The sequence below is a fragment of the Phocoena sinus genome, chromosome 13, assembly GCF_008692025.1.
Source record: "Phocoena sinus isolate mPhoSin1 chromosome 13, mPhoSin1.pri, whole genome shotgun sequence".
Lineage (NCBI taxonomy): Eukaryota > Metazoa > Chordata > Mammalia > Artiodactyla > Phocoenidae > Phocoena > Phocoena sinus.
In genome coordinates this window covers 6,992,903-7,020,138 of record NC_045775.1, presented here as the reverse complement: position 1 = coordinate 7,020,138, position 27,236 = coordinate 6,992,903, and the positions used below count along the sequence as shown (strand labels likewise).

Below are 27,236 nucleotides of genomic sequence, written 5' to 3'. Positions count from 1 at the left end.
CAAGTCCTAACCACTGGACCACCAGGGAATAGACGTTTTCTGTTAAGCTTTTAAAAACCAAGAACACTAAGGTTTTAGGTCTGAAAGCGTTTCTCTTAAGCTTTTGTGGTTAAATTTTGGAAGTAGTTGAAGACTAATTCAGGGCCCCCTCAGTTAACAATTACTCGGATCATTTCAGACCCGTCTAAGGAAAAATTAAGAGGAAGGAAGAGACCCAGATATACATGTTGGGAAATAAGGAGAAAATGCTAAGGTGATTCTTTTCAGCTCTACTATTTTAAGATCTCAGATTTTGCTTTACTGACTAATGAAAGGAAAAAGTCAAACTGAATAACAGGAAATGACATATTACGAAATAGACATATAAAATTTAATCCCTTTGGTTTAACATACATCTTCAATTGTACAATTAAAAACAAGACAAAATCGATCCCATAAAACAAAATATAAAATATTGTTTATATGACCCGTGTCCCATAATATCTTATCTTAGAAAACCAGCAATTTAGTTCACATACTTCATTAGAATATTTTAAGGTAAGAATGTAACTATCAACCCTACTTATACAAATAACCTACCTCCCTGAGCCTAAAGGTACCTGCGGTTTTAGTTCCGTTACAAAATTCCACTTTTTAGGATTTTTATGTATTTCAGCTTGGGTACAAAACGTTCCCCTGCCATAGTAACACAGTCTCATAAATTCATGAATCCTTTCTAGAATTGTTAGCACACTAGACAACTAAAGCTTGAAGGTTCCGGAACATGATAAAACAGAAGTCATTTCTCATAACAGGAAGATCAGGAAGAACTCTGTCTGGAGTTGTGTCACCGGTTCACAGTAATCACAGTACGTGTTACAATTACTGTGTTTATTCCCTCTGTCGGGTCCACCTGACTGATACTAGCAGACACAGCAGTCATGAGCTGCAGCAGTTTTTTTTCCTTTACTTCATTTGTTAATCAGTGCTGACATCCACATAATAACATTTGCAAGAGCAAACAGAATCTCTGTCGTTTGAGAAGGTTTTGCTATGCTACCGAATGACTGCTGTGTTTGGGAAAATGCAAAGAAAGCGTCGGAGTGGGTTCCACTAAGCACAGTATGCTATCTGCTGGGTGTAGGTGATCAAAAATAACTTATCCTCTCATCTCAAGAAAGTCTTTAAGGTAGCCCTTATCACATCTCTTCACTATATGTACACGGACACCACATGTATATATTATCTATTTATATAAGACAGGTATGTACACATTTACAGACACGGGCCTTCAAGACGTATTGCACTTACATACACGCAGCTTTAGCTTTCACGGACGCACACTGTAACCGTTTAGGTTCTTCATGAGAGAGGCAGTTGATATGTTGGAGAGAGTTGCAAAGGAAGACTTCGGTAACTTGCCCTACTGGAGTAAACATTTACTGGGGAATGAGAGGCTGAGGGAGAAAGGGCGCACCTGGTCCTCTTGGGGTGCCGCGCCCGTAACCTGAGGTGGTCACAGTTACACCGAGTCTGAGGTGCACTAGTGAGCAGGGCCCACTAGCACTGAAGAGACAATATTTTTATAAATAACGTAGCAGATACCTTAAGGTTCCCAGGTGATCTAGTAAATCTTGGAACAAAGTTTTCACTTTTAATGCTAAGTATTTATATCAGAAAATTCAAACATCGTGGTACATGCTTTCTCTGTCATCTGAAAAACGCCAATGCAATACAGTCAATGCTATCTCCAAGCCAAACGCGGCGCCATCTCCAACTGGAAAGGAACCCCCCCTTCCACTGACATCCACCCACGTTTGGAAAGTGGCCGACCGGGGAACCTGCGGCTTGCCAACCCAAAGGCCCACGTGACAGCTTCCCTGAGCTCGCTGGGAGTCGTGGGCCGGGGCGCCCTCAGATCTCGGTGAGGGTGAGTTTGTACAGCCCCCCGGCCTCTTCGATCTGCAGCTGGAAGGTGTCTTCATTGGAGTAATGCTTCACGATGTTGTCGTCCATGTTCACCAGGATCCTGCAAGAGGGGAGCCGAGACAGACCCACTCAGTGCTGCCCGCTCTGCCGGCAGGCCCAGCCTTCACCGTCAGCTCTGCCCCTTACTCGCTAGGATGCGGGAGGCGACTGCTGAAACCTCCCTATGCCTCCACCTCCTCATCTACGAAACGGCTGTTAACAATAGTGCCCACCTTGTAAGATTATTGTCGGGATTAAACGAGGGACTCAAGTAAAACGCTTGCCATGCAGGGCATGTGATAAAGAAAACACACTAGCTTAGCTATTGTTATTATTTCAGCATATAGTAATCATTCAATAAACAGCATTTATTATAATGAACAAAATAAGCCTACAGAGGAGCACTTCATTGGTCCAGCTTTCGAAAGCACATCAGTAAGATGAACCTACATGACCTGAAGCCAGGGCTCCCTGACAAATTATCTTCCCTTTAATTTAATTACCCTTAAGGTTTAGCTGAACTACTACTATCAAGTCCCACCGTTCCTACTAGGGCCATCTAGAAAATTCCATTTGCTTTAGAATTCAGTCAAAAAATTCTCATTCTATACCCTGCTTACCCATGCCACCCAGCACAGACGCTTAAGTAAAACAGTACTAAAAATATTAACTTCTGGACAAAGAAGCAACATTCTGCCATTGAAAACATGATCCAGGGCAGGAGGATGGAGTGGGAAGGGCAAAGGTTTTGCAGTCGTCAAAACAGAGCTTGAGTCATGGCCTCAGCGCTAACTCACCACCTGCTCTTGGACAAGCCTCTCGGGCTCTCTGGGCCTCGGCTGCCTCGTCTAAAAACTATGAGTAGTAGCGCCTGTCTTAGGGTAACATGAGAATTAAATAACACACCAAGCGCCCAGCCCAGTGCCTGACTCACGACAGGGCTCAATAAACGGGGTAGCGATTGTCACCCTTAGTAAATTTCATCACGTGTTCTGGAATTTGGAGCGACTGCACTGCAGCCAAGCATGGGAAGAACAAAGACTCTACTTGAAAAAAAAACATTAAAATGTCCTAGAAAAGTAAATCAACTTTGTGGGATAATTTAGTAAGAAAAAATACATTCTTGCATTGACGCTTCTATAACTGGTTCTTGACTGGGCACAAATGCACGTGAATAACATGAACGTTATATAATATTAACGCTATCTAGAGGTACTAAGGATGCCCGTCCCTGCTCACCCTTTTTTACACTTCTTGAATATTTTCCCAATCTTGTCTTGGGGAACGTCATACTTGTCTGAGATCTGAAAGAGTAAAAGAAAAATAATCACAAAGTGCTGTTTTCATGGCTTGAAAAAACAAACAATATATATATTAATATAGTGGTTCAGACACTCGACTTTCCATTTCTCACAAATGCACATGCAAAGACAGATGAGAGCCCGTCTGTTTCTCACAAATGCACACGAGACACAGATGAGAGCCCGTCTGTTTCTCACAAATGCACATGCAAAGACACAGATGAGAGAGCCCGTCTGTTACCTGCCTTTGGAGAAAGCTGGAATCGGGTGTTTGTTATTTCTCGCGAGATTACAGATGTCAGAAGTCTATTATATGGCCATAGTTTTTTTTAAATTAATACCTCACAGAGCAGTTTTACGTTTCTAGAGAAACTGAGCGGGAAGCACAGAGCTGCTCACTGCCCCCCATACCAGTGTGCTGCACTTGCTGTGTGTGACTGAGCCGACACTGTGATGACTCAGCGGCCGTTAGGAACTGAAGCCCTCCACCACTCTGGTCCCCTCTCTGAGCTGCGCGTCCACGGGTCTTGACAAGCGTACAATGACACACGTCCACCTTGTCACAGGTGCTTTAGTCAGCACACAAAGGCCTCGCTTTGGAGTCAAGACACACCCAAGCGGGATCAGTTCTGACTCACCCTCCACTGGCAGGTGACCTTTCTAACCCTCAGCCTCCTCTTATACCACCTCGCCCACCCCAGGGCTGCTGTGGGATTAAAACGTGTCCAGCACAAAGCAGGAGTTAATTTCGGGGACAGAATTATGAGAAGGAAAGAAACGATTTCACATCCCACAGCCCAGAAGGAACACCAAGGCCCCGATCACAGCAAGGCCTGCACCTCTGCCAGGGCTGCCCAGAGCCTCTCCAGAGGGCAGCGAGGCTCCGGCCAACGTGTGGCCCCTCCTCCCTTCATGACCAATGGGTGGTCCACAGAGTGTGATGAAATCAGTACGGTACAAACTTTGGAGGTTTTCCTCTCAGGGCACAGGCGCTATCTGTACAGGAAGGGGATGGATTACTACAGGACAAACAGCTGATTCAGTCCAGATCAAACGCTTTATCTGCACTGCTGTCCAGACCACTCCCACACTGGGGTCACTGCCCACCCAGCCTCAATCTGAAGAGCACAGCTCCAGGGGGCCCTGAAAACGGGGCCTCAGAAGACCAACCTTCAGATCACTTTCAATCTAACAAAAATACACATTTCAAACCAAATCCAAGCTCCCATCATACAAACAAGTTCATTTCTTTTCTGTATCACTGGATAGTAATTCTTTGTATATTTATGTAATCCCCGCCCAGGAGATGGAAGACTGTAATGAATTCCTCATGAGTTGTGAACAAGTTATATTCGGCATAGTGAGTCCTTTTTTCACCTTCTCCTCTCCCCATAATCAAGAGTTTGCGTGATTCTTTTTTAAGAAGGGCCGTCAGAAGACAAGGTAAGCCAGAGGGACCCAGGAGAAATCGCAGGAAGCAGAGGGCTACAGGTGGCAGGAACGGGCTAAGAGGCACTGTGAACGCGGAGCTCCCTGAGGGGCTGAGCGATAGCGCCCCCAGCCTCTGTCCCGCTGCCCTGCTTTAGTTTTCTCCATCACACTTATCAGTGCCTGGCAAATTACACAGTAATGTCTTCGTTTACGTTATTGTCTCCATCCTCCTAACTAGAATCTAAGCTCCAGTTGGCACTGTCACGTACCCTTCTAACTCCAGGGCCCCAGAACAGTGCCTGGCACAAAGCAGGCCCTTAAGGAATGTTTCTTAAATGAACCCAACACACTGCAGTAGTCAGGGGTGGGGATGGAGGGGCGGGAGAAACCTATCTCCAGCCCAGTTATGGGGGTGCTTTGAGCTCAAAGATCCCGATGATTTACAGGGGCCGAGGTTGATAAATATCAAGACTTTCACCCTGGGGCAAAGCCAAAATCAGCATGGCACCCTTCTCACATCTCTCTCTGATGTCTTAAGGGCAGGCTGGGGTCAGTTTGCTGTGGGCCCTTTGCTGAGATCCTGCAGGAGGGGCTGTGGTTGTCTCTGGTCACACGTCTACATTTTCATGAATAGGCTCTGAGTAAGATCTTGACACAAGTTCGGACACGCCCCAGATCAGGAGTTTCAAAGGCAGACTGAGGAGCCACTGTTTTACGCGTGAAGTTTTTAAGATTTTATTCGCTAGAATTAACTTTTGCTGGCTTCTAAGTCGTTTAAGTGGCAATCTCCCTTTAACCAAGTCTATGAAAATTAAACTATTCCATAGGTCATCACAAATTCACTCAATTCAGAGGATTAGACATTGCTGAGTGATTACTATCTACCAACCAGTGCGCTGGTTGCAGCGGTCTGAGGCGGGGACAGCCCTGCAGCCGCTGAGGACCTTGGGACGTGGGGTAAAACGTGGCACGTGCTGCAGCCACAGACAGGGCGCTGGGACTCAGGAAAGGCTTCAGTACCACACACAAATCCGGATGTTCTGGTAAGGTCTGTTCCAATCAAATTCTATGTAAGTTTCTTTTTACTTTTTAAAGAGGACCACAAAGTTCCTCTTACTTACAGCTTCCATCAGGCCTTTCAAAGACGGAGTCTTGAGCATCAGGGCATCGAAGACTTCTTCCGACTCCTTTCGCACGTAGAGCAGCACTGACCCCCAATTGGGAATAAGGAGGGAAAAAGAAAAGTGCACTTCATTGACAGGAGCAAAATAAGAGGAAAGACCGTGGGTATTGGCTAAAATAAAAGATGTCCACATCAAGGACAGCAAACACGAACCGATATAAAATCTGTCTTAAGGGACACAGCTTTCAGCTTCTTTTAACTCTGCTGGAGGGCCCAGCTCAAGCCAGGAGCTGGTCTGACGGAGGAACACCCAAGGAAGTCAACACTGATGAGATCTGTTTGAGCAGTGTATGCTTTTGACAAATTCAGAGCTCACTTCCCACTGAAAACTCCCACTAGGAAATGTAAACCAACGCACCTCTCTTTGGTTCTTCTACCCGGCTCAGCTTAGCAGGAGGAGGGATCACAAAATCATCTTCCGAGCCATAAGGTCCCCTTTTCAAGTTAGACCTGCAGGTGATCCGAAGTATGCAATTAGTGACTTCACCTTAAATCACTTGCAGAAACAAAAGGAGTTTGGGGGTGTATCGCTGAATCTTAGATTTAAAATGACCTTCGTTCTCTATCTGGTCCAGCTTCCTTATTTTGTGGATGAAAATCTGAGGCCCAAGGAAAGATGCCAAGTGAACCAGGCTTGCACTACTGAATGGCAGAGCTGGGACTATGCTCACTCAGGCACCTGCCAGACACCCTGGCTGCTCTTACACGGCTCAAGCTGCCGGTGTGGGAACGCAGTTTCTTTTCAGGAACACACTTATGAAGGAGGTGGGATCTGAGACGTACATGAAGGTGGTAACAGAGGAGAGGGCATGTCAAAAAAGGGAGGAAGTGTGAGCGGGAAAATGCAAAGCCAGGCTGGCTGAAACAGAATGTTCCAGAAGAAGATAAATCTAATCTGGAAAATCTTGATCATTCAGCTCTGAGGAATTCTAGATTTTATGTTGCAGTTATCAGGGAATCTGAAAGTTCTGTGAGACAAGAATGCTGTAATCAGTGTGTGGTAGAGATCGGAGGGGACTCCAGGACCTACAAGCAGAAGAACCAGTTGGAGGACTTTGGAGACAATCATAGCATAAAACTCCAAAGGGTTAAAATACAGCAGTGTCAGCGGAAATACAAAGGGGAAATGTTTACAGTACGTTTGCAGAAAGAAGTGAAAAGATCAGAGTGATTGGCTTTCAAAGTTATGCGGTGTTCAATGTTGTGAGGTTCAGAGTAGGTGAGCAAGAAAATAGTAAAAAAACACTGAAAATGAAATAAGTGTTTGCTTCTGAGCAGAATCATCACTTCAAGAATAGAGGCTGGCCCTTAAGATACTCCGTCTCAGCTTCCGGCACGTAACAGGCCTCCGACGAAAGCACCTGCAGGATTTATGTCTGAGAACACAATGAGTTAAAGAGGCAGAGAGAAGGTCTGTGGCCAATTCGGGTGGGCACGGGGAGCCAGGATGGCCCAAAGAGGGGGACTGGACCCTCAACATGGTAGAGTGCTGAGCGGGAGGGCTGCTGGTGTGGGCCAAGGAGGGTGCCCCCAGGTGCGGGGAGCGCCAACACCTCAACAGCAACAAGCACACCCAGAGGCCGCCTCTGGGTTTCTAAAGCCCAGTCTCCACAAAGAACCAGGGTTTCTTGGAGAAGAGGCGGATTTGAGGGCCGGAGAAGGGAGAACGCAAGTGCCTGGAACACACTCTGCCTGAAAGTGAGGAAGTGCTCAAGCAGTGAGGACAGGAGGGTCGTGTCAAAGGGATCCAGGGGCAAGCTTGAGGGACCCCGTAGCCCAGGGACAATGTGAGCAGAAACCGCGAGTCCGTACTGATACAAACATGTAAATGAAGAAATGCAAAGTGGGGCAAGGAATGAGATATTTACAAAGCTACAAAGCACCTCCCCTCAAAACACTTACTACAAAAGGAGAAGAGTAACTCCACAGTGAGAAGCCTGGTAGACACCGCCTGAATCAAGCAATCAGAGCTAACGTCACCAGCCGCAGGGTGCCCTGAAAGTGTGTGCCCCCGACAGGACACACTGAGAGCAGGGCCTTGTCTGTGACGTTCCCGCCAAGACGCATCATCTACCCCAACCAAGAAGAAACGAAGGACAGACCCAGACAGAGGGATGTCCTGCAAAACAACGGGTCTGTAGCCTTCAGAAGTATTAGCTCAGGAAAGTCAAGGAGAGATTGAGGCCGTGCCAGATTGAAGGAGATTAAGGAGACAGGACGACTAAATACACTGTGGGAGTCTGAACTGGACCTTTTCTTGCCATAAAGGATATCACTGGAACAACTGGCAAAGCCTGGATGGGAACATGGACTGGATGGTACTAAGGTCTCAATGTCAATATCCTGACTTCTTTACGCAGGAGAACATCCTCATTTGTGGAAACATACACCAAAGTATTTAGGAATGATGCATGGATCACTGGGTCCGCAACTTACTCTCAAATGGCTCAGGAAAAAATGAGTTCTTTGTATTATAATTATTCTATACGTTTGAGATTGTTTCAAAATAAAAAGAATTTGCTAAAACAAAACATAAATCTTACCCTTCACCCTCCAATTCTTCTGAGGCAATGGGAAGGACCTAAGACCAAAAAATAAAAAAGATTGCTTTTCAAGAATATGCTAAAATACTTTAGACCTTAAATGAGTTATTCCTAAAATGAAAATAATTTTGAATGTGACCAATCTCATACAAAACCTTCCAGCCTTATTTTTCAATGCCCAGATTCTTGGGGATGTCTTGAACTCCTCTAACTCAGGGGTTGGCAAACTACAGCCCACGAGACAAGCCTGGCCCCGCGCCTGCTTACTATTGGCACACGGCCACTCCCATTCATGGCGCCGCGTTTACGGTGCTTCTGACCCCACAGTGGCACAAGTGAGTGGTCACAACAGAGACCGTCTGACCCCCAAAAGCCTACAATGTTTATTATTTGACCCTTTACAGCACAAGACTGCTGACCCCTGCTCACCCCAAAGCTTCTCATTAGAAACTGAAGACACTGGCAGTGACTTTCCCGAAGAATTCTGAAAACTCATCTGTCTGTAGGAATCTGTGTACAAAGCGCATGGCAGATGTCTTTCGGGTATTTCTCTGAGCTCAGCTTGGCGGGCACGCTCCACGCCACCCAGTTCCTACCTCCACTGAGCTTCTGCTCCAAGCAAAGCTGACTGCGTATCTGTTAAATCTCCCATTAGTCGCCCAAACACAGCCAAACGCGTGCCAATGATGATCCCCTAACTTAAACCACAGAGAGAGCCCTCAGATGTTCTTTATTCCATTAAGGATCCCACCCCAGGCATTCCTCTGGCTTTTCCCTCCTGTCCAGACCCACGTAAGTTAAATTCACAGGATCACTGACTCAGACTCCAAATTCTGTTACTATTCCAGTATCCTTTAAATGAGATAAGATACAAATAGATAAATCCACACAGAATTAGCTTGCCGGGTCTTGTACTGTGGTTCCGCCAACAATGCTTACACACACTTGACCGCATGGACATCGTGTTGCCCAAACCGAACACTCCAAGGAGCTGACACCTAACGCTGGCCAGACCTCACGAAGTCTTAGCTTCTGTTTGCCATGAACAACGCCAAAGACTTTCCTTCTGCGGAGCTTCACTTCCTTGCAGCCACCCTGGGATCCTGGTTACCTACGTGAGCGCCCCGCTGAAGGCTGGCGAAGTGCACGTCAGGAATGAAGAGGACAGGCTGCGTGTCGAGATCAATGAAGGGCTTGAAAACCGTGATATCCATTCGTTTGTGAGAGGGAAGCAGCGGTACTTTGACATCAGAAACTTAAAAAAAAAAAATGAGGACACCACAGTCAACAGCTTACATACGCAGACTGGATGCAGGCCACAGAGCATCTTCCTCACTGTTTAAGAAACTTAAATTGTAGAAGAATATCAAATACAGGTCATGCTGCCTGAACTGAGAAAATCACAGCTGATGTGAAGGAAGAGGTTGTTTGTATGTGCACTAAAATCAACTGCACACCTCAGGAGAGAAAGGCCATCTCTAAGCACACACAGACACACACAACCAGAGATCCAGAACAGAGGCAAGGCATGCTGAGTTTCTGCCTGAAAGGCTAAAACTTATGACTGTATAAACATAATTTGGAAGTAATTTCGCCCTCGCTCTCCTCATTAATTTGTTCTGACGGCGATGTACGCTTGAATTCAGAACACGAACCTCAACTTCAGACCCTCGTCTTCAGAACCGAACCTCAGGGAGGGTGAGAGTCAGCATGGCTGTCTAACTCTTATTAATTGAATTACAGACTCCATCAGCCCCCACCCTGAGGTGCTTAGTGACGAGCTTTCCTAGCCAGTTAGCTGCTCTCTGAAGTGACGTCGTGAGGCTGCAGCGTGATGCCAGCGAGAGAACCCTGACTGTTGCACTCAGGCCACGTCTGCTGGGCGCCAGCCACGAAGAGGACAGGCGCGGCCGCCCGCGTACTGTGGATGAAGCGCTGCCCGCACAGAGCAGCTTGCTTTTTTTTTTTTCCTTTTAGCTGAAAGCTACAGGATTTTGTGAACATGAATGCTGGTCGCATTAAAAAAGAAAAAGAAAAAAAGCTTTCCCAGTGCCATGTCCAAACAGAAGCCCTACAGATTCTGCAAATGTCAGAATACTCAACATCAGACCACCACGCTCATGTGGAATGAAGACAACCTGAATTCCAAAGGGTGTTATTCTTAAAAACCTAGACAAGTTCCAATTTCATCATGAGCTATTCGGGCGGACTGTGTGTTATTTTTCAGGACTGGAGCCAGCAACCTGAACCAGAACTGACAGGCAAAATCGTCTGAACTCTGGAGAAACTCAGGAATCCTTCCTGCAGTTCCCCAGAAAATGACTTAGTGCAGCCCTCATCTGTCCTTGTACCTGGTTAAAGGAAGCAAAGCTACCACCTCACAGCAGCAAAGAATATCCACTACTCTGTCTTCTGCTTGAAGCCTTCAAGTCACTGTTCTGAACGGAAAAGGTCTAAAATGCTTGGTGAAAACACTTCTACTTACAGGCATTCAACTGGGAGCTGGGGTCAGTACACTTGCCTTTTCTTTTGCTTTGTTTTCGTTCTTCATCCCTGATTTTCCGTTCAGCTCCCTAGGTCAAGAGAAGACAAGACATGGTGCTGTTTATCTGATCCTCTTGAAAATACTTAACTCTTATCCTGATCTGAGGGGGGAAAATATCTCCTCTTTGGACATGAGCTGCATTGCTTATTATACTCATGAAGCTTATCACAGTAGTTTCCTCTAAAAAGCCCATTCTTAGAACTATTTTTAACTATATAAAATCACAGGAAAACACTTATTCAAAAAACAAACAAATAGGGCTTCCCTGGTGGCGCAGTGGTTGAGAGTCCGCCTGCCGATGCAAGGGACACGGGTTCGTGCCCCGGTCCGGGAAGATACCACGTGCCCCGGAGCAGCTGGGCCCGTGAGCCATGGCCGCTGAGCCTGCGCGTCCGGAGCCTGTGCTCCGTAACCGGAGAGGTCACAACAGTGAGAGGCCCGCGTACCGCAAAAAAACAAAACAAAACAAAGCAAATAGAGCAAAATTCCCCTCAACGATGGACGTGGCCAGGTTAAATGGAAAGTTAAGAAAATCCATTAATGTACCACACACTGGCTTCAAAGACAAGTGACTTTTCTCGTTGTCTATTAACAAGAAAATGAAAGAAAAAACACAAGTTAACCCTGCTTTGAGTGTACTTTCCTGTATGGGCAATGTGGTCACTGAAAACTGTGATTTTGTCCAAGGACTTGGCATCTACTAAGTGACAGATAGGACCACCTGTGACTCACAAAAGCAAACATTTAACTAGAAATCTGCAGTCACCTAAGAGAGAAAAAGTATGCTCCCAGGCCTACAAAGAGGACATATGTACACAGTGTGCTCCAACCACACAGAGAACGGCACTGCCACACAGCTGAACCCACAAGCCTGTTAGTAACAAGCACGACCTGAAAGTGAGAAGCAAGTGCAATAAAAACAAAACTATTCGTTAGTCATTTTGCTTGACCTACTGGCATTCTTTCTGAATGACGTAGATTTCTTTACAAAGTTATTCAGGTATGAACTTACTTGACTTAAGGTGACTTACTTTTCTGTAAATAAATTCCCTAATAGCAAAGAGAGGCAGTAAAAATCATCCCACTGATTTTGGCACGATTGTACAACAAAACCACATTTTAAAATATGGAATACAAAACCCCCTTCTGCCTTTTAGAAGGTGTTGCTCCACTAATGTTCCAGTAAACATACGACCTGCTTGTCAACATTGCTACGTGATACTGACGCAAACATCACCTCCCTGACGGAGGAGAACAGGCAGACATCACCAGTCTCCTCGAGTTACCGACTGGAGCTGGTCGGTATCTCTCAGGTCCTTCTAACAGTCTAACAATAACTTCATGTAGATGGTACGTTATATTCCCTAAAAGGAAGTTTTACAAAACAGGACACTTTCCTCCTTATTTATCAGCTACATCTACAAAGAATGAGAAGGGGCTTTTGCTTCCACTCAAGATTTACCCTCTGCTCAGAAACAACTGGCAGAATGACAAAGTGCATGAAACAAGGATTCTGAAGGCCCCAGCCACCAGGCAACAAAGAAGAGCAATTCCCTAGAAACGGGAAACCAGTGAGGCGAGACCCCCAGGTGCTGAGCACCCTCCAGAGTTTCCAGGCTGCGGCCCAGGGAGGGATGTCCGGGGGTCTCCACGAGCCAGATTCCTCGGAATGAGAAGGCAGAGGCGAAGCAGAGAGATCAAGGCGGCAGGCAAAGTGGCAAAGAGGAAAGCTGGGAGAGAAAGAACCCTGGACGTCTTCAGAGGGCCCCACACACTCAGCAGAGCACCAAGAGCGCACGGTGTGAGGAAGCCACCCAGTCGGGGAGCAGAAAACATCTGAAAAGACTAGGCCAGGGCCAGAAGCAGCGCCCGATGCCAGCGATCAGACTGGAAAAACGGATAATTCACGGGCACTGGGTAGAAGAGCCAGGAAGAGCTCGCCTCAGCCGTGGGGAAGAACGGGCTGACGCTGAGCACTGCTCCAGACACGCCCAGCAGCCGGCAAACGGGACACCTGGGGAGGTCAGCCTGTTTCCAAGGAACTTCACTAGATCTCAGGACAAGGCTCAAGAAGATGCACAGGATGACAGAAACATCCAGCACCCAACAAGGTAAAACTCACACGTCTGGTGTCCAGTGAGATGCCAGGCATGCGGGGAGGCCGGAGACCAAGAGTGAGGAAGATGTGACCAAAGCACTGAAACAGCCCAGAACTGACACAGAAACTAGACATGAACCCGGTTACCGAGGCCTCAGTCCACGTGTTCAAAAGCCAGTGGACGGCTTCGCTGGTGGCGCAGTGGTTGAGAGCCCGCCTGCCGGTGCAGGGGACACGGCTTCAAGCCCTGGCCCGGGAAGATCCCACATGCCGCGGAGCAGCTAAGCCCGTGCGCCACAACTACTGAGCCCGTGCTCCAGAGCCCGCAAGCCACAACTACTGAGCCCGCGTGCTGCAACTACTGAAGCCCACGTGCCTAGAGCCTGTGCTCCACAACAAGAGAAGCCACCGCAATGAGAAGCCTGCGCACTGCAAAGTAGAGTAGCCCCCGCTTGCTGCAACTAGAGAAAGCCCGGGCGCAGCAACAAAGACCCAATGCAGCCATAAATAAATAAATAAAAGAAACAGCAGATGTCAGAAAACATTTTAAACGGATAAAACTTTAATTTCTCCCTAGATTTTTTAAAAAAGAACATGGACATCGCAATAGTTTGTCTTTTGGCTAAAAAGAAGAATGTGGTATGAAGGAAAGAGATGTGACTTAGGGTCAGAAATCCCTGCTCTACAGCAGATGTAACTTGTCATTTGTAAAATGCAGCACATGTTAAAGCACTGCGGTGGGTAGACTAACGCCCCTCAAAGCTGTCCACGTCTGAACCCTCGAACCTGTGACTCTGTCAGCTTACACAGCAAAGGAGAAGGAGGCTGCTCCCCAGCTGACCTTAAGGCAGCAAGAGTCTCCTGGGGCACCTGCGTGAGCCCAATCTAATCACAAGGGTCCACAACAGCAGGAGAGCCAGAGGAGCACGTGTGAGGATGGCTCTGAAGATGGAAGGGGCCATGAGCCAAGGAACGCGGGCGGCTTCTGGAAAGCAGAGGAGCAAGGAAACATGTTCTCCCCTAGAGACTCCAGAAAGGAATCAGTCTTCCAACACCTTGATTTTAGCCCAGTAAGGCTTGGGTCAGACTTCTGACCTACAGAACTGTAAGATGATGGATGTGTGTAGTTTTGAGCCACTAAGTTCGTGGTAATTTGTTAACAGCAGCAGAGGACTAATACACCTAGCACATTATCAGGCACACGGCCGGTACTCGGTAAACATCGCTGAGCCTGGGTGTTTGAGGGAGTCCTCTGGGCCTGGAGGGCCTCAGGCTCATCCACGTAGGGCCGCATGCTTGCTCTGTGCACCCAGAACACAGGCCAGGATACCAGACCCCTGATGGCAAATACACTGCCAGTTTCCTAGTACCTTCTAAAAATCTTAATTACAGAGAGGTTTCAACAGGATGAAAAGAGGAGACGGGCAAAAACAATACAGTCCAATATTTCTGAGTGGGAAAAGTCAGAGTCTTCTTCAATCTTAGTTCAGCAGACGGCTCTGCCCCGTTCTTGAGGATACCACTGTCTCCAAACCCCAAACCAGCATGGGCCTATAGCTTCTCTCTGGATTTAATCCAGCTGAGCCCCTCGCTCTGCACCTGGCAAAAGTGCACATCTCTTCTCCAGAAAAAAGGGCGTCATACCAGAGAACAGAAATGACACTGACATCATTTGGGCCTGTGCTCTCTTCCTGCCTACCTGCTGCGGTCAAGAAGAATCTGCAGCTCACTTTCTCCTGCCTTAGTGAGCTGGCTGACAACTTGCCAAACAGCCTGGAGGGAGGTGAGCCAGTGATAACACATGCGCAGAGTCCTCAGACCCAGAGCTCAGGAAGAGCTCCAACACCGCAGCCGTGGCCTGCAGGTCCCCGTAAGCTGAGGGGCCACCAAGGATTGGGTGCAGCTGGCATGAGTCCCTGTGTGCCACCCTATCGGACACGCCTGACAAAATGTGCTCGTCGACCCCTCCAGTTTTTCAGTCAAAAGATTATTTTTCTCCCCGATATAATGTGATTTTGCGTGGCTAAAACATGAATTGCTTATTTAAAATAAGCTATTTTATATTATCAGCAATACATTCTTATTGAACTTAAACAGCTCCGGTCTTTTCCTGTGAGGAAGGATGCCCCTTTCATGCTGTATTCGAAGTGTCCCTGCTGAGTCGGCAGCCTTACCTTGTCACAGAAGACTTTTATCTGGCAGTACGCCCGATGCACAGGCTTGTTGCTGCGGTTGTTATAGCTATAGGTGTCGATCTGAATGTTCAGAGGCAACCCCTTCACACCTTTCTGAGAAGAGAAATCTGTGCTTAAGCAGTTCACGGAGATGAAAACCTGCAAAGCAAAGAAAAGGTTCTGTAAGCACCAGGCACTGATGGTCAACCTTTGCACAGCTTGTAAAAACAGTAATGTCACTGAACCTATCCAAATATGTTCTAAATGAGAGCTCAGCTTCTTGTTTAAAAGATTTTTTAAAGAGGTAACAAAGGGTTTATTTTAAAACCACCTTTGGTCATAAGAATGCAGACCTTAAAGGGAAAAAACAGACAGCAGCTTTGACCCCCTGCCAATTCTCCCCCAGAACACTTATTTAGTATCATACGGTAGGGCTGAGGCTGGTTGTCTTTCTTGATGTCATTTTTGAATGCTCCAAATGGTACACATTCTCCTTGCAGCTGTGTTAGAGCTTGCAACAAACTCTTCGGGGATCCGCCTGTCTTTATGTCTATACCACCTCCTAGGATGACCTGTAACATCTATGTCCAAATATTCTGGAATTTAGGTAACTGTTCCTTAGAGAGACCCAGGTGAACCTTGTACAGATCACGAACACGCTCCATTCCCCACGCCCCCGCCCCCGCCCCGTATTTGTGATCCTGGATTTTAAGCTCTCCACACTTGGTCACAGGTTTTTGAGCTCCCCGTCAATGCTTTAGTTTTAGAATTTATTTCTGATGCATGAGCACCACATAGTGGGTATTATTGGAATTACAGTTTTTAAAACCGGTTGGCACATTTCAAAGACCCTAGACCCTTACTCTGGATTCCTGCCAGACCTGCATGAGGTGACAACCCTGAAGCCCTAACAACCAAAAACAGATCCACCACAGTCGTGCGGGGTGCCGCTGGATGAAGCAAGACCCAGAGAGGGAGGGAGACGTTTCAGTCAGCACAGGGGGGAAACCCCGTAAGAAGGTAAGATAAGAGAGCACGGAGTGGAAACAGAGGGTAAGGAGAAAAAAATTCTAGCCACAGGACAAAGAACGTTCTCCAGAAGGTATGCAAAATGCTGAACCAGGGTTTCTATTCTTGCTCTAGTCTATATACTGTTTTTAAGTAGGAAGAGACCAAAACATCCTAAAAAGACTGAGAACTTGTCCAAATCCCTCACTCGGCCCCCCTGCTCAGCCCCGTCCGCCCTCTCAAGCCGAGGACGCACTGGCAGCGTGGCCCTGCCTCCCCTCTGTCCTTGTCCCTCTTCCTGTTCCTGTCCCCTTCTGTCCCGGTCCAGTCCCCTCAAAGCTCCTCTCTGCTGCTCTCCATCTAAAGGTCCGACTCAAGGCCCTGCTCCCAGACTGTCTGCATTCAGCCCGCACTGTGACACGGAGCCGACAGCAAGGAGCTGTCGTGCTGGGCATGCACCTTACACACGTGACCTGGTGTCGTCAGCACAGCCTGGAGGGCCTGTTATCCTCTGTTTACAGGTGAGGCCTGGAGAGACTTTTTAAACTGTCCCCAGGGTAGAAAGCAAAGGGCTGGGATTCATATAAAAGACTTTCCCCCTTCACTCCTGGCTGCCTCTGTTTCCCAAACCAACTTTTTATCCTATAGACAAATCACTTGGCTTTTCTTTACTACCTGGAATGGTTTGCCATTTTTATATGTGTATGTTTTATGTCCCTGACTAGATCGTAAATACTCAGCAGGCTGGGTCCATTTCTCCACTTGACATGGTTCCTGATCTAGGACTGCCTTATCTTACCTATGATTTTTTCTTTTCATTTAAGTAATTTTCAGCAAATAAGCAAATTGCTCTAATTTTTAAAATACATAAATCTAGATATGTAGGCAAAAGTGGCACACATGAATTTCAAATCCACTACAGAAACTTCGTGCTTTGACTTTATATCTTTTCCTATACGTTTTTTTAAAACCGTTTCATATATAATCCATAAATCAAAGTTAAAAAGGGTCTATGGAATAGATGAAAGAAGGACAAACAGAAAGGCAGACAGAAAGACAATAGTTCACGCAAACAACTGAGCACATAAAGTAACCAAACCACCACATTTTTCATTTTACAACTAAATGGAAAATCTGAAATGTTCTCCATCATTCCAGGCCACCCGGCTCGATTCCTAACTCAAAAACAGCTGCCTGGGAAAGTTACACTTTACCCTCAACAATTCCAGGAAGTCTCTGACCCAAAGTGGTATTCCCTTTACAAGAGGATTTCATGGTAATCCAACCTAAAACCTAACCTGCCCTTGCTTCCCAGTGTCAAGTTTCTATTCAAAGCAGAAAAATAAGCAGGAGCCAGATCCCAGGATCAGTATAAACACGGAGCCTTCAGAAAGGCATTACTCTCACTGTTATTCATGATCACTTACAATTGCTTTCTTATGGACATGCTTCTCCTATTTTCATATCAACTCTTTCTAAACTTGGCGGTGTTCTAAATGTGTCAGAGAAAGTGTACAGCGTCCCTAACTCAGCATTAAAAAAGTGCCACCTTCTCTAGATAAACACACAAACATACCAGTAAACAGTGAACGGGCTGTGCGGTATCTAGGCCAGGGACACGAGGTACAGGAACAGTGGGCTGAAGCCCTGCAGCAGAAAAATGGGGGCGGCACAAGAACAAGCCGGACAGTCACAGGGACAGCTGGCCCTGAGGGGGACACCAAAGGCTGGCAAGGGTGCAAGATGCCTTATATATGTTCTAGCAAGAGGTAATGTGGTCAGCAGGAAAGGCTTTGGTCTGAGAAGCAAAACGCCTAAGTTTTGGTCCCAGCTCTGTCACTAACTGTGCTGTGATGCGGGCAAGGGTCCCCCACTGTCAAACACAGGGTTGGATTAGACGACGATCTCTAGATGACTTTTAACTGCAGTCCCAGCATACTTACACTGAAAGATGATGAATCCTATATCCCTACTCTGTATTTCTAGTGACAATAATTTTGTGTAATACGTTGATCAATCAACTTTTTACAAATCATGTTCTTTTAAGAGTACCACGTGAAGTTGCCACTTCCAAGTTATCATACTAGCTACCTGTATAAAATTAAGAATCTTACAAAGCAGTGGTTCTCGAAATGTGGCCAGAGCATAATCCTGCCTGGGAGCTCGAGTGCTTCACACCCTGACTCACCTGGAATCCCCGGGCTGTCAGCCTGTACCGGAGACGGTGACGGTGAGGCCACGTCTACAGTTCCTGCTCCCACGCCTGGGGTGGGATTCGGGCTCGAGGACTGTCTTAGGTCCTCCCTGGGTAATTCTCGTGATCGGCCAGGATAGAAACCACTGCCGTCAAGTAATTAATCTTCTATGTACTTACACACTTTGAGCGATCAAAGATCTCCTTTGGCTCCAAAACTCTGAGGTTATTAAAACGAGTCCCAATATATGGTTTCCTTTCTTGAAAGAGTTCCGATGTGCTTACATGTATTTATATGTATCCCATCAGGTTGTTTTTAATTAAAAAAAATTTTTTTACAGAGGTACAGCCCTATCAAATAAGAATAATATTCATTTAATCAAAGGAAAGATAAAGATGAAAGCATCTGCTCAACTTTGCTATTCAATAAGGTCGTGTAAATTCTCAAGAACTCCTACTTTAGAAGACAGAGACCTGAGAAAACCTATTAAAAACCTGTCAGACTTCACTTCTTATGTTTATCCCTCATGGGACGTTTGATTTTCATGGGGGTTGACGTGTATGGATGAACTGTGTGTTCGGGTGTGAGACTGGCCGGTGGTGTCGTGCCCACAGAGGACAGATACAACGTTCAAGCAGCCATTCCTGTTCCTGGGGCCTGGTACACAGCACACGCTCAGCACACAGGTTTTTAGCAAGAGGAGGAAGATGCCGAGGGAGCAGTGAACAAACGCGACCAAGAAGAAGTACAATGCAGACACCTAAGGCAGCTTTCTCGTATTTATCTACATCAGCAGCGGGTCACCTTTTTCTGCAAAAGGGCCTGATGGAGTTTTCGCCTTTGTGGGCCACATGCAACCACCCAACTCCGCAGTAACGGTGTGAAAGCCGCCACAGATGATACGTGAACAGATGCGGGTGGCGGTATCTTGAAAAATCTTTATTCACATAAACAGGCCCCTGGCTGGCCAGGGCCTGAGAGCTGCAGTTTGCTGACCCCCCGAGCTACACCATTCTCTAAGCTGCCGGGATAGTAACTGATCCTTACGACATCACAATGTGGTAAGAACAGCGAGGAAGCACTACCCCCCCTTTTTGTAGTTCAGTATTTCCACTCTCCCCGCAGGTGACCTCCTGAGAAGATACCCGCTATGGGCTTCCCATCGGTGTGACCTTCACCCACACACCCACAGTCTTGATCGATGCAGCCCACGCCCGTGGACGGACTACACTAAGTTCTGCTGGAGAAGCTCAGTCAGTGTCTGTGAGTCTTTATTTAGGAAGGTGACAATCTTTAATCAGCAGCACCCAAAACAGGGAGAGAGCAAGTGTAGGACACGAGGCAGAGCTGTGCTCTGGGTCCTGGGGCAGCAACATGGCGGATGTATTCTGCTCCTCACCATGTTAACACCTGCACTGGGTTCTACCTTGGGTGACTTGGCCTTGGACAACAGGCCAAGTCACCCAACTCTGGATAAAACAAATGTTCAGACCATACTCATTGTGCAGAGAAATATTTTCTATAATGAGATTACAGAAAAACTCCAATATCACCTACAGAAGGTGGGAAAGAGGTGAAAAGGAAGATGGATTATTACACATCCAACTCCTCTTCTATACAATACACGCGTGTGCGCACGCACACACACACATACACACTTAAAACGCCTTATTTCTGAAGTCTGAGAGTAGGCCGAAAGATACACAACCTTCCTTCTCTAGAATGACATAAATAAAGATCTTTAAGAACTCAAGTAATGACCTTTTCTCTGTTTTCATACTTCCTTGCCACTTATTTGGAGGAAAAGTTTGATTTTATTCAAATAATTGGAACAAATCTCAAAAGATGAGCAACTAATGTTCCCACCTAAAATCACTAGAGAGAAAAAAAAACTAACCACAAAAAACCCTGCTGAACAGGTGGAAGGATGCTCGGCAAGATTCCTCTTTAAATGTCCAGCCCATTTTTCTAAGACAGTTCCTCATTCTTGGCCAAGAATTCATGCACTTAGAACTTCTCAAAAAATTTAATTTTGTTTTCATGCACTTAGAATTTTTCAAAAGATTTAATCTTGTTTTCAAACCTCAGTTTGAAAATGAGAAAAAAACAACGGAATAAAGATTTACATTATCAAAGGAGTAACTTGTATGGATTTTTTCATTCCAAATGTTTATAAGCACAGAACCAACAAGAAATCAGATCTTGAACTAATTTATGATGATTTTTCCAGGAAGCATTATGTCAGCCACACAATACTGTTCACCAGCCAGCTGCTGTGTCCACTGTGACTCCTCAAATGGAAAGAAAAGGAGAAGAAAGACACAGGGAACTAGTCTGCTCAAAACACAGGTCACAATCAGCAGCTCATTCCCCAGTCGTAGAGTGAAAGCAACTGAGAACAAATTTTATAAACCCCCAACTCACCTGTTCTTTGGGGGCTTTACCATCAATACCACAAACCAAGGCACAATTCCAGAAAACGTATGGAGTCTCTAGTCTAAAGGGAGTAGTCAGATGTATGAGCTTTGACAAGTGAGTTTCATTTGTGGGGAGATATTCTAGAAATAATTTTTCACCCACCTAATTCACAGAAAGAAAGCATTAACAATGCACTTGGAATTCATCAGGAAGAAGTTACAAAAATTATAAGCAGGTGAGTCAGAAGCTAAATGATGAAACTGACTAACTTAAATACACTAGGATAATTTTCATAAACAAAAAGGCTGTTCCTTTTCAAAAAGTTACCACAACAGTAATACTCATTCTATATTATTATTCCTGTACAAGAACCTGACAGCCAAATAATACAGTTTTAACTTTTTTTCCCACTGAGAGATTTAGGTGGAATTTTACACATTATTATAACATTGCTCCTAAAATGGTGAAAATCATTTCCTTTGACTTCCATAATATGGTTTTCTCAATGAGTGGAATAAAAAATTTCAAAACGTGAACCTTTAGATTCACTAAGAACATTATATGAACCACTCTTATGACAGTTTGGATAAAGTTTTCTTTTTAATTAAGTTTTTTTAAGGGATAAAGTTTTCTTTTTAAGGGCTCTGATTTTTACACTACAATAGAGTAACAAAGAGTAATGCTCATAAGAGTGAGAGGTCACAGGCGTTCAGCCACATAATGTCACCTCAGTGACCGGGACAACTAAGTCATAAACAACCTGCAGTGCTTCTCCAGAGTCTGAAGGAAGGGACCTAAATTCTTAAGGCCCTCCAAAACCCAGCTCCAAACTCCCATTCTAGTTTCACACCTCCTTTACAGGAATTTTTACACACACTTTGGGGATCTTTCTTTTCTCTGCCCCTCAATTTAAAATAAATTTTATTCCATTCTCTACTGACATCTCTCTTATAAATAAAGACCTAGTAACAGCTGATAGAACTTCTCTGAGATACGTTCTCTAACTACCCCAAAAGAATTACAGCCCTGTTTTACTATCTATCACATTGTAATAAGTAGCCTTGCCCCCAGCACCCTGTGGCCCTACTGTGAGCTTCTATTTCAGGCCAAGGGCCTGGTATCCACACCCCCGTCACCTCTACTGAACACTTGGTCACTCTGTCACACTGTGATTATAAGTGCTCTAAGCCCCTTGATGGCAGGAATTATGTGTGACCCATTTTTAAAATTTCTTCCAGTGTTTAGTATATTTTCTGTATTCTCCTAATGCCTATTACTACTAAATGGTACTGAATTAAAAGCTGGTAATGAGAGACAGAAAAACCATAGGTATATAAAAATCCAGCTATTATCTCCAAATCTTAATTTAACAAGCTTCAAATCCTCACAAAACTTTAAGTACACACAACAGTGCTCCCCCCCCCCCCCGCAAAATAAAACAAATGAAAAGACTCGACAAAAAAAAAAAAAAAAGAGCTAATATCAATTTACATAAATTAACCCTTCCTTCTTCTGGCCTCTAGGAGAGCGCCCTTTAAACAGTAAAATGGCTACAAATCAGGAAAAGAAATGAAAAAAGAGAGGCTGCTTCCCTGACATTAGGCAATCACCAAACACCAGTATCACCGCAGAATCTTAATCATTCATTCTTACTCAACAACTTTCAGTCGCTCACCACTGCCTGTGTAATAGACTAATTCCTTAGCAGTCAAATGCCGTATGTGATGCAATCCGCCTTCCCAGCCATATTTTCCACCACCTAGAGCAGTACTTCTCAAATGTGAATAATACACGTATCCTTTTGAAGAGAGAGAAAAAAGTTCCTCAACCCCTAAAAACATATCCAATCCTAGTCTGAGAAATACGACTCTATTCAAACAGCTGTGTTGACCACACAGCACCCTAAGGATTCACCTGGACTTTATCTAGCTCAAACCTAACACCCAAGCACAAACACTAGCACTGAAGCCTCCTGGCAGCAACTGGCACCAGAATATACTTGTGATTTTAAAAGTCTAATCACTGAACTGAAAATGCAAAGAAATTCCAACCCCAATATACTTGGTCCACAGACCCCAAGGGTTTGAGACGAATCCTTTACAGGGAGACATCCAAGGTCCTCACTAGGGCACCACAGGGCCTTCAGGATCTGGTCGCCCACTTGCCTTGGATGTCCAGCCCCGATCTGAGCTCTGTACTCACACACATCCAGTTTATAGGCTCATTCTGGGCTCTGAATGCTCAGCTAGTTCTTATCCTTTAGGACCCACTCAAGTGTCACCCCTGAGGAACCTTCTCTGATCTTCCTATTCCAAGGTAAGTTCTATTCCTCTGTGTTTACTTTTATCACTGTAAGTACTAGAGTGGCAATCTTCTCCACTAAATTTTGAATTTCCTGAGAACTGGGCCACGTCCCACTCACCTTTACATTCCCAAGGCATCCTTGCAGTGCCTGGCCAATAAGAAATACGTGTTCACTGAATGAAGGACCCCAAATTCATAAACTCCAGCCAAATAAAACTACATGCTGCTATGATCTTTGAGTTCCATTTACTGTACTCTTGCAGTGTACTGACTCTTTGGCCCTCAAAACAACCTATGAAATTCGTTCTACTCTGACCCCATTTCACAGATGAAGTTTAGAGGTTAGGTAACTTGCTGCCCAAGTTCACAGGTTATTTATGATCACATCCTTCCTCCAAGCAGATGTGAACACCTGGGTCATCTTGGTAGAACTGAGGATACCAAGCAGCTCTTTATACATACTGGACATTAAATAAATATTTGTTGAATGAATAATTAAATGGACTCTATATACCCCCTCAACTTGGAAAAGGTTATGGAATTTAGAGGCCCACTGATGTATATATAGAGACAGACAGGTAAGTTCTAGGGCAGAGATAAATTCACATAGGGAGCCATGAGGTAATTTTCTACAGCATCTATTCACGTTTATACTTTAAAACATTATCTACAGTGACCATCTTTCCATTACAGAAACTACAGGTACCTAACAGTCTGTATTTGATAACTAAGCATGTTATCCCTTCATTGTAGCTTTGTGTCATATTGACAGGTGTGGTAACATCTACAACTCTCTTGCAAGATTAGAGTGTTGCCCCAGACAAATCCCAATGTTGCTTCCTGCACTGCAATGTCTGGGCCTCAATGTGTCACAGCACCTCTGCAGACTAAGTAAGCTGTTCCAGGTGCCTCGTTTCCACTTAAATTCACAACAGCTACTCTGTGGGGGAAAAATAAGGAAGAAAAAAGGTCCCATCAAACAGCCTTTGCAAAAATATTCTGCGGCTGCAATCTCTCAAAGCATGGTGCCCAGTGCCATCTCTTCCATAAAGCCTTTGACTCCCTTAGCTGAAAGTACCCCTTTGCCCTGGAAATCTAAAGAGCATTTTAAAACCTCACTTAAGACCTGTATCATCACACAGAGAGTGTCACCTCTTTTGAGGACAGGCTTTCTGCTTGCATCGCCTTTTACTCCCTCCCTTATTGCCTGCAAAAAGCAGCACAGTGAATAATTTGCTGAGTGAATGAACGTACAGCTGAGAAAGTCAACCCTCTGCAGCAGGACTTCCAGCCGGTCCTCTCACACAGGAGCAATTGATAACTAGCCTGCAGAGAATTTCCTGGAAGGATGTTAGAAATGAGTTAAATTGATCAATAATGACTGAAAAAAATTTTCAAGGGAGAATGGTGTTTTGCTCTTTTAAGTCAGATTACATGCAACAGACTTTTGGAGAAGTGTCAGCCTACAGAGCTGAGAGCATGCCTGATCACCCTGTGTCAGAATTACACGTGTGCACCGTGCACATTCAGATAGTTCAAGTGAGTTCCAATTGCTTGGTAAATATACGCAAGAAAAGAGAAAAGATCTAATAGAAGGAAGAAAAGAAAAAAGGAAAATGGGCTGATTTAACTATGGAAGACACTTCACAAAGCTGATAACTGAAAAATGTTTTATGTCCCAAGAATGCACTTATCCTTGTTGTGTTCCCTGGAAACATTTACCTTTAATGCGAGCATCTCATGGTTCAGAATCTGGCTACTCAACACCTTTCAATTCAAGAAAGACAGTGTCCAACTACGGCTGAGGTTCAGGCTCTGAAGATACAGACACACGGTACACAGATGACAAAGACAAAACCAGGACCCATGCTTCCTGCTCCAAATCTGTGCTCTTGAAACCACAATGACACAATGAAGCACGGAAAGCTTGAAGAAGAACCTAACGGAAAAACTGTTCAGTGAAGTAGGGGAAAAACTGACCCCCAAGTGGCTGTGAGCAGAAGGTCCCTTTTTGCTCAGGAGGCATGAGGTCAAGGTCCTATACCCCAGATCACGGGGGGAGTCTACGCCAAGTCCCTCTGTGACTTCCTAACGCGCAAGGGACTTAAAGGTGGCTCGCCCCGTCAGACAGTGACAGCCGTCACAGGCACCGTCCCCGCTGCCTCTGGGAGTCTTTATCGCTCTAACCCATTTCTAGTATTAAAATTCAACTTAGTCAAATAAAGAGATCACATTCCTAACCTCATTCCTGGGATGTAACTGATCTACTAAGTTGAAAGCAGAAGCCCTAGAACAAGTTTTAATTTAACTCTCTTCCATATCAGTCAAAAAGATCACTCTAAAATATTTCTCAGTAGCTTTTCTTAGAAACCTTCTGATAAATGAAATTATAATGAGGTCAATAACATAGTTTATTCTCACCAAATCCAACAGTGCTAATTAGAATACAATCACTATTTTCCCAATATGCGTATATGAAGTTATGCCGGCTGAAACCAATGGAGTGGGAAACAGTTTAAAGGAAGAAATCAAGGTCCAATTCTAAAGTCTCATCAGACAGGAACACTTATTGAGCATTATACAGCAGACACAATCTTTGTTGTTGTTGTTTTTCTTTTTTGTTTTTTTTGCGGTACGCGGGCCTCCCACTGTTGTGGCCTCTCCCGTTGCGGAGCACAGGCTCCGGACGCACAGGCTCAGCGGCCATGGCTCACGGGCCCAGCCGCTCCGTGGCATGTGGGATCTTCCCGGACCAGGGCACGAACCCGTGTCCCCTGCATCGGCAGGCGGACTCTCAACCTCTGCGCCACCAGGGAAGCCCCAGCAGACACAATCTTAATCAACATTCCCTCCCCCCAACCAAAAAAACCCCAAACCAAACAAAGCCTGATTATCTTAGTTCTGTATGAGCCTTGCTGCTTCCCTACTTTCTCCCGATGTGCAGGTCTAATTAATTAATTAAGCCCCAGAAGGTATCAGAGACTGAGTCATAAACTCAGAAGTAGGATCCAGTTCCACTACTGATTCACCAGCTAATCCTAGGAAAGTCACACTTCCCCACTATTCTCATGACGTGAGGTGAGTAAAAAATCCCACTACGGAATAACATCAGCACGAACGAAAAGCCTTCAAACGTGCAACTAGTATCTGTGTTCTTCTGCAGACCGTCCAACAACCATCAAGAGAAAAGAACTGGAAGGCTGGGGCAGCGAGGAGAGGGGTGTGGGAAGAGCAAAGCACTAACTTGCAACCTTCTCACATGGACGTGGCATGGGGCGTTTCCCCAAAGACAAAACAAGGATGCAGTCATCACCCTTACTGTTGCCACAGTGTTGCCTTCCCACGCCGCCCACATGGAGCCTTAGTTCCTGCAAAGATTGCAGAGGGCCAGGGAAAAGTCCCAAAGAGAGAAAAAGAGAGAGGGAGAAACATTCTGGAGGCACCTGCGGCCCATCTTCCTTCTGTCATACCCTACAAGCAGGGCCTGGTGAACTTAAGGACACTTGCCAGATACAGTGATCGGGCACCTGTTGTCCCAAATAAGTAGAACGTTTGTTTGAAATACGAAAATCTGGATGCAGGTGTGACACAAGGCAAACACTGGCCACATTCCAGCATCTCTAGGCACAGAGTAGGGCAGGGGAGCAGACAGGTCACAAGGGAAGACTTGGCAGGAAGCTGACTTCCAATCAAAGTCTCTAATTAGATACTGTGAACTTTAAAAAGCTAAAGAAAAAGTCCCTGAGTAATTAACGTAGAGTTCACTTATATTTACTACCAGATTTGGAGTCTCAGATGAAGAAGGTCTGCCATATAAAAAGCCCCTGAACTCCCAGACCCTGCATTGCCCTGAAATCTCTATTCCAGGTAAATTCAGTTATGACTAAAAATGTCTGGGCAGGGTCAAAGCCCTCTGGTTTAGCTTACAAGTAGCAAAACTGGTTGAAATGACAGATTTAGAAAACCACTGGAGATGGAATTTCCAGGAAGGACCAGGAACAGGAGGGTTAATGTAACAAAGTGTCAAAAAGAAAAAGCTCTAGAGAGGAGCTCATTGTTTCGTGACATGGGCAGGGTGGAGGATGGGGA

General features: G+C 45.4%; 1 protein-coding gene across 4 annotated transcripts in view; it reads right to left on the bottom strand.

Annotated features, from left to right (window-relative positions):
- Positions 1–348: 348 nt before the first annotated feature.
- The window catches only part of GRHL1 (grainyhead like transcription factor 1), a 46,176-nt gene continuing 19,288 nt past the window's right edge, over positions 349–27,236 (bottom strand). For 2 of the 4 annotated variants that reach the window (XM_032653501.1, XM_032653499.1), the window contains 8 exons: positions 15,223–15,381; positions 10,927–10,978; positions 9,521–9,660; positions 8,406–8,443; positions 6,221–6,312; positions 5,801–5,886; positions 3,187–3,251; positions 349–2,008 (listed from right to left, as the gene is read on the bottom strand). In XM_032653501.1, the coding sequence (XP_032509392.1) occupies positions 1,894–2,008; positions 3,187–3,251; positions 5,801–5,886; positions 6,221–6,312; positions 8,406–8,443; positions 9,521–9,660; positions 10,927–10,978; positions 15,223–15,381 (747 nt within the window). In that variant the 3' untranslated portion in view covers positions 349–1,893. Of the gene's footprint in view, positions 2,009–3,186; positions 3,252–5,800; positions 5,887–6,220; positions 6,313–8,405; positions 8,444–9,520; positions 9,661–10,890; positions 10,979–15,222; positions 15,382–27,236 lie in introns of all 4 variants that reach the window. The other 2 variants (XM_032653500.1, XM_032653498.1) reach the window with 1 other exon arrangement.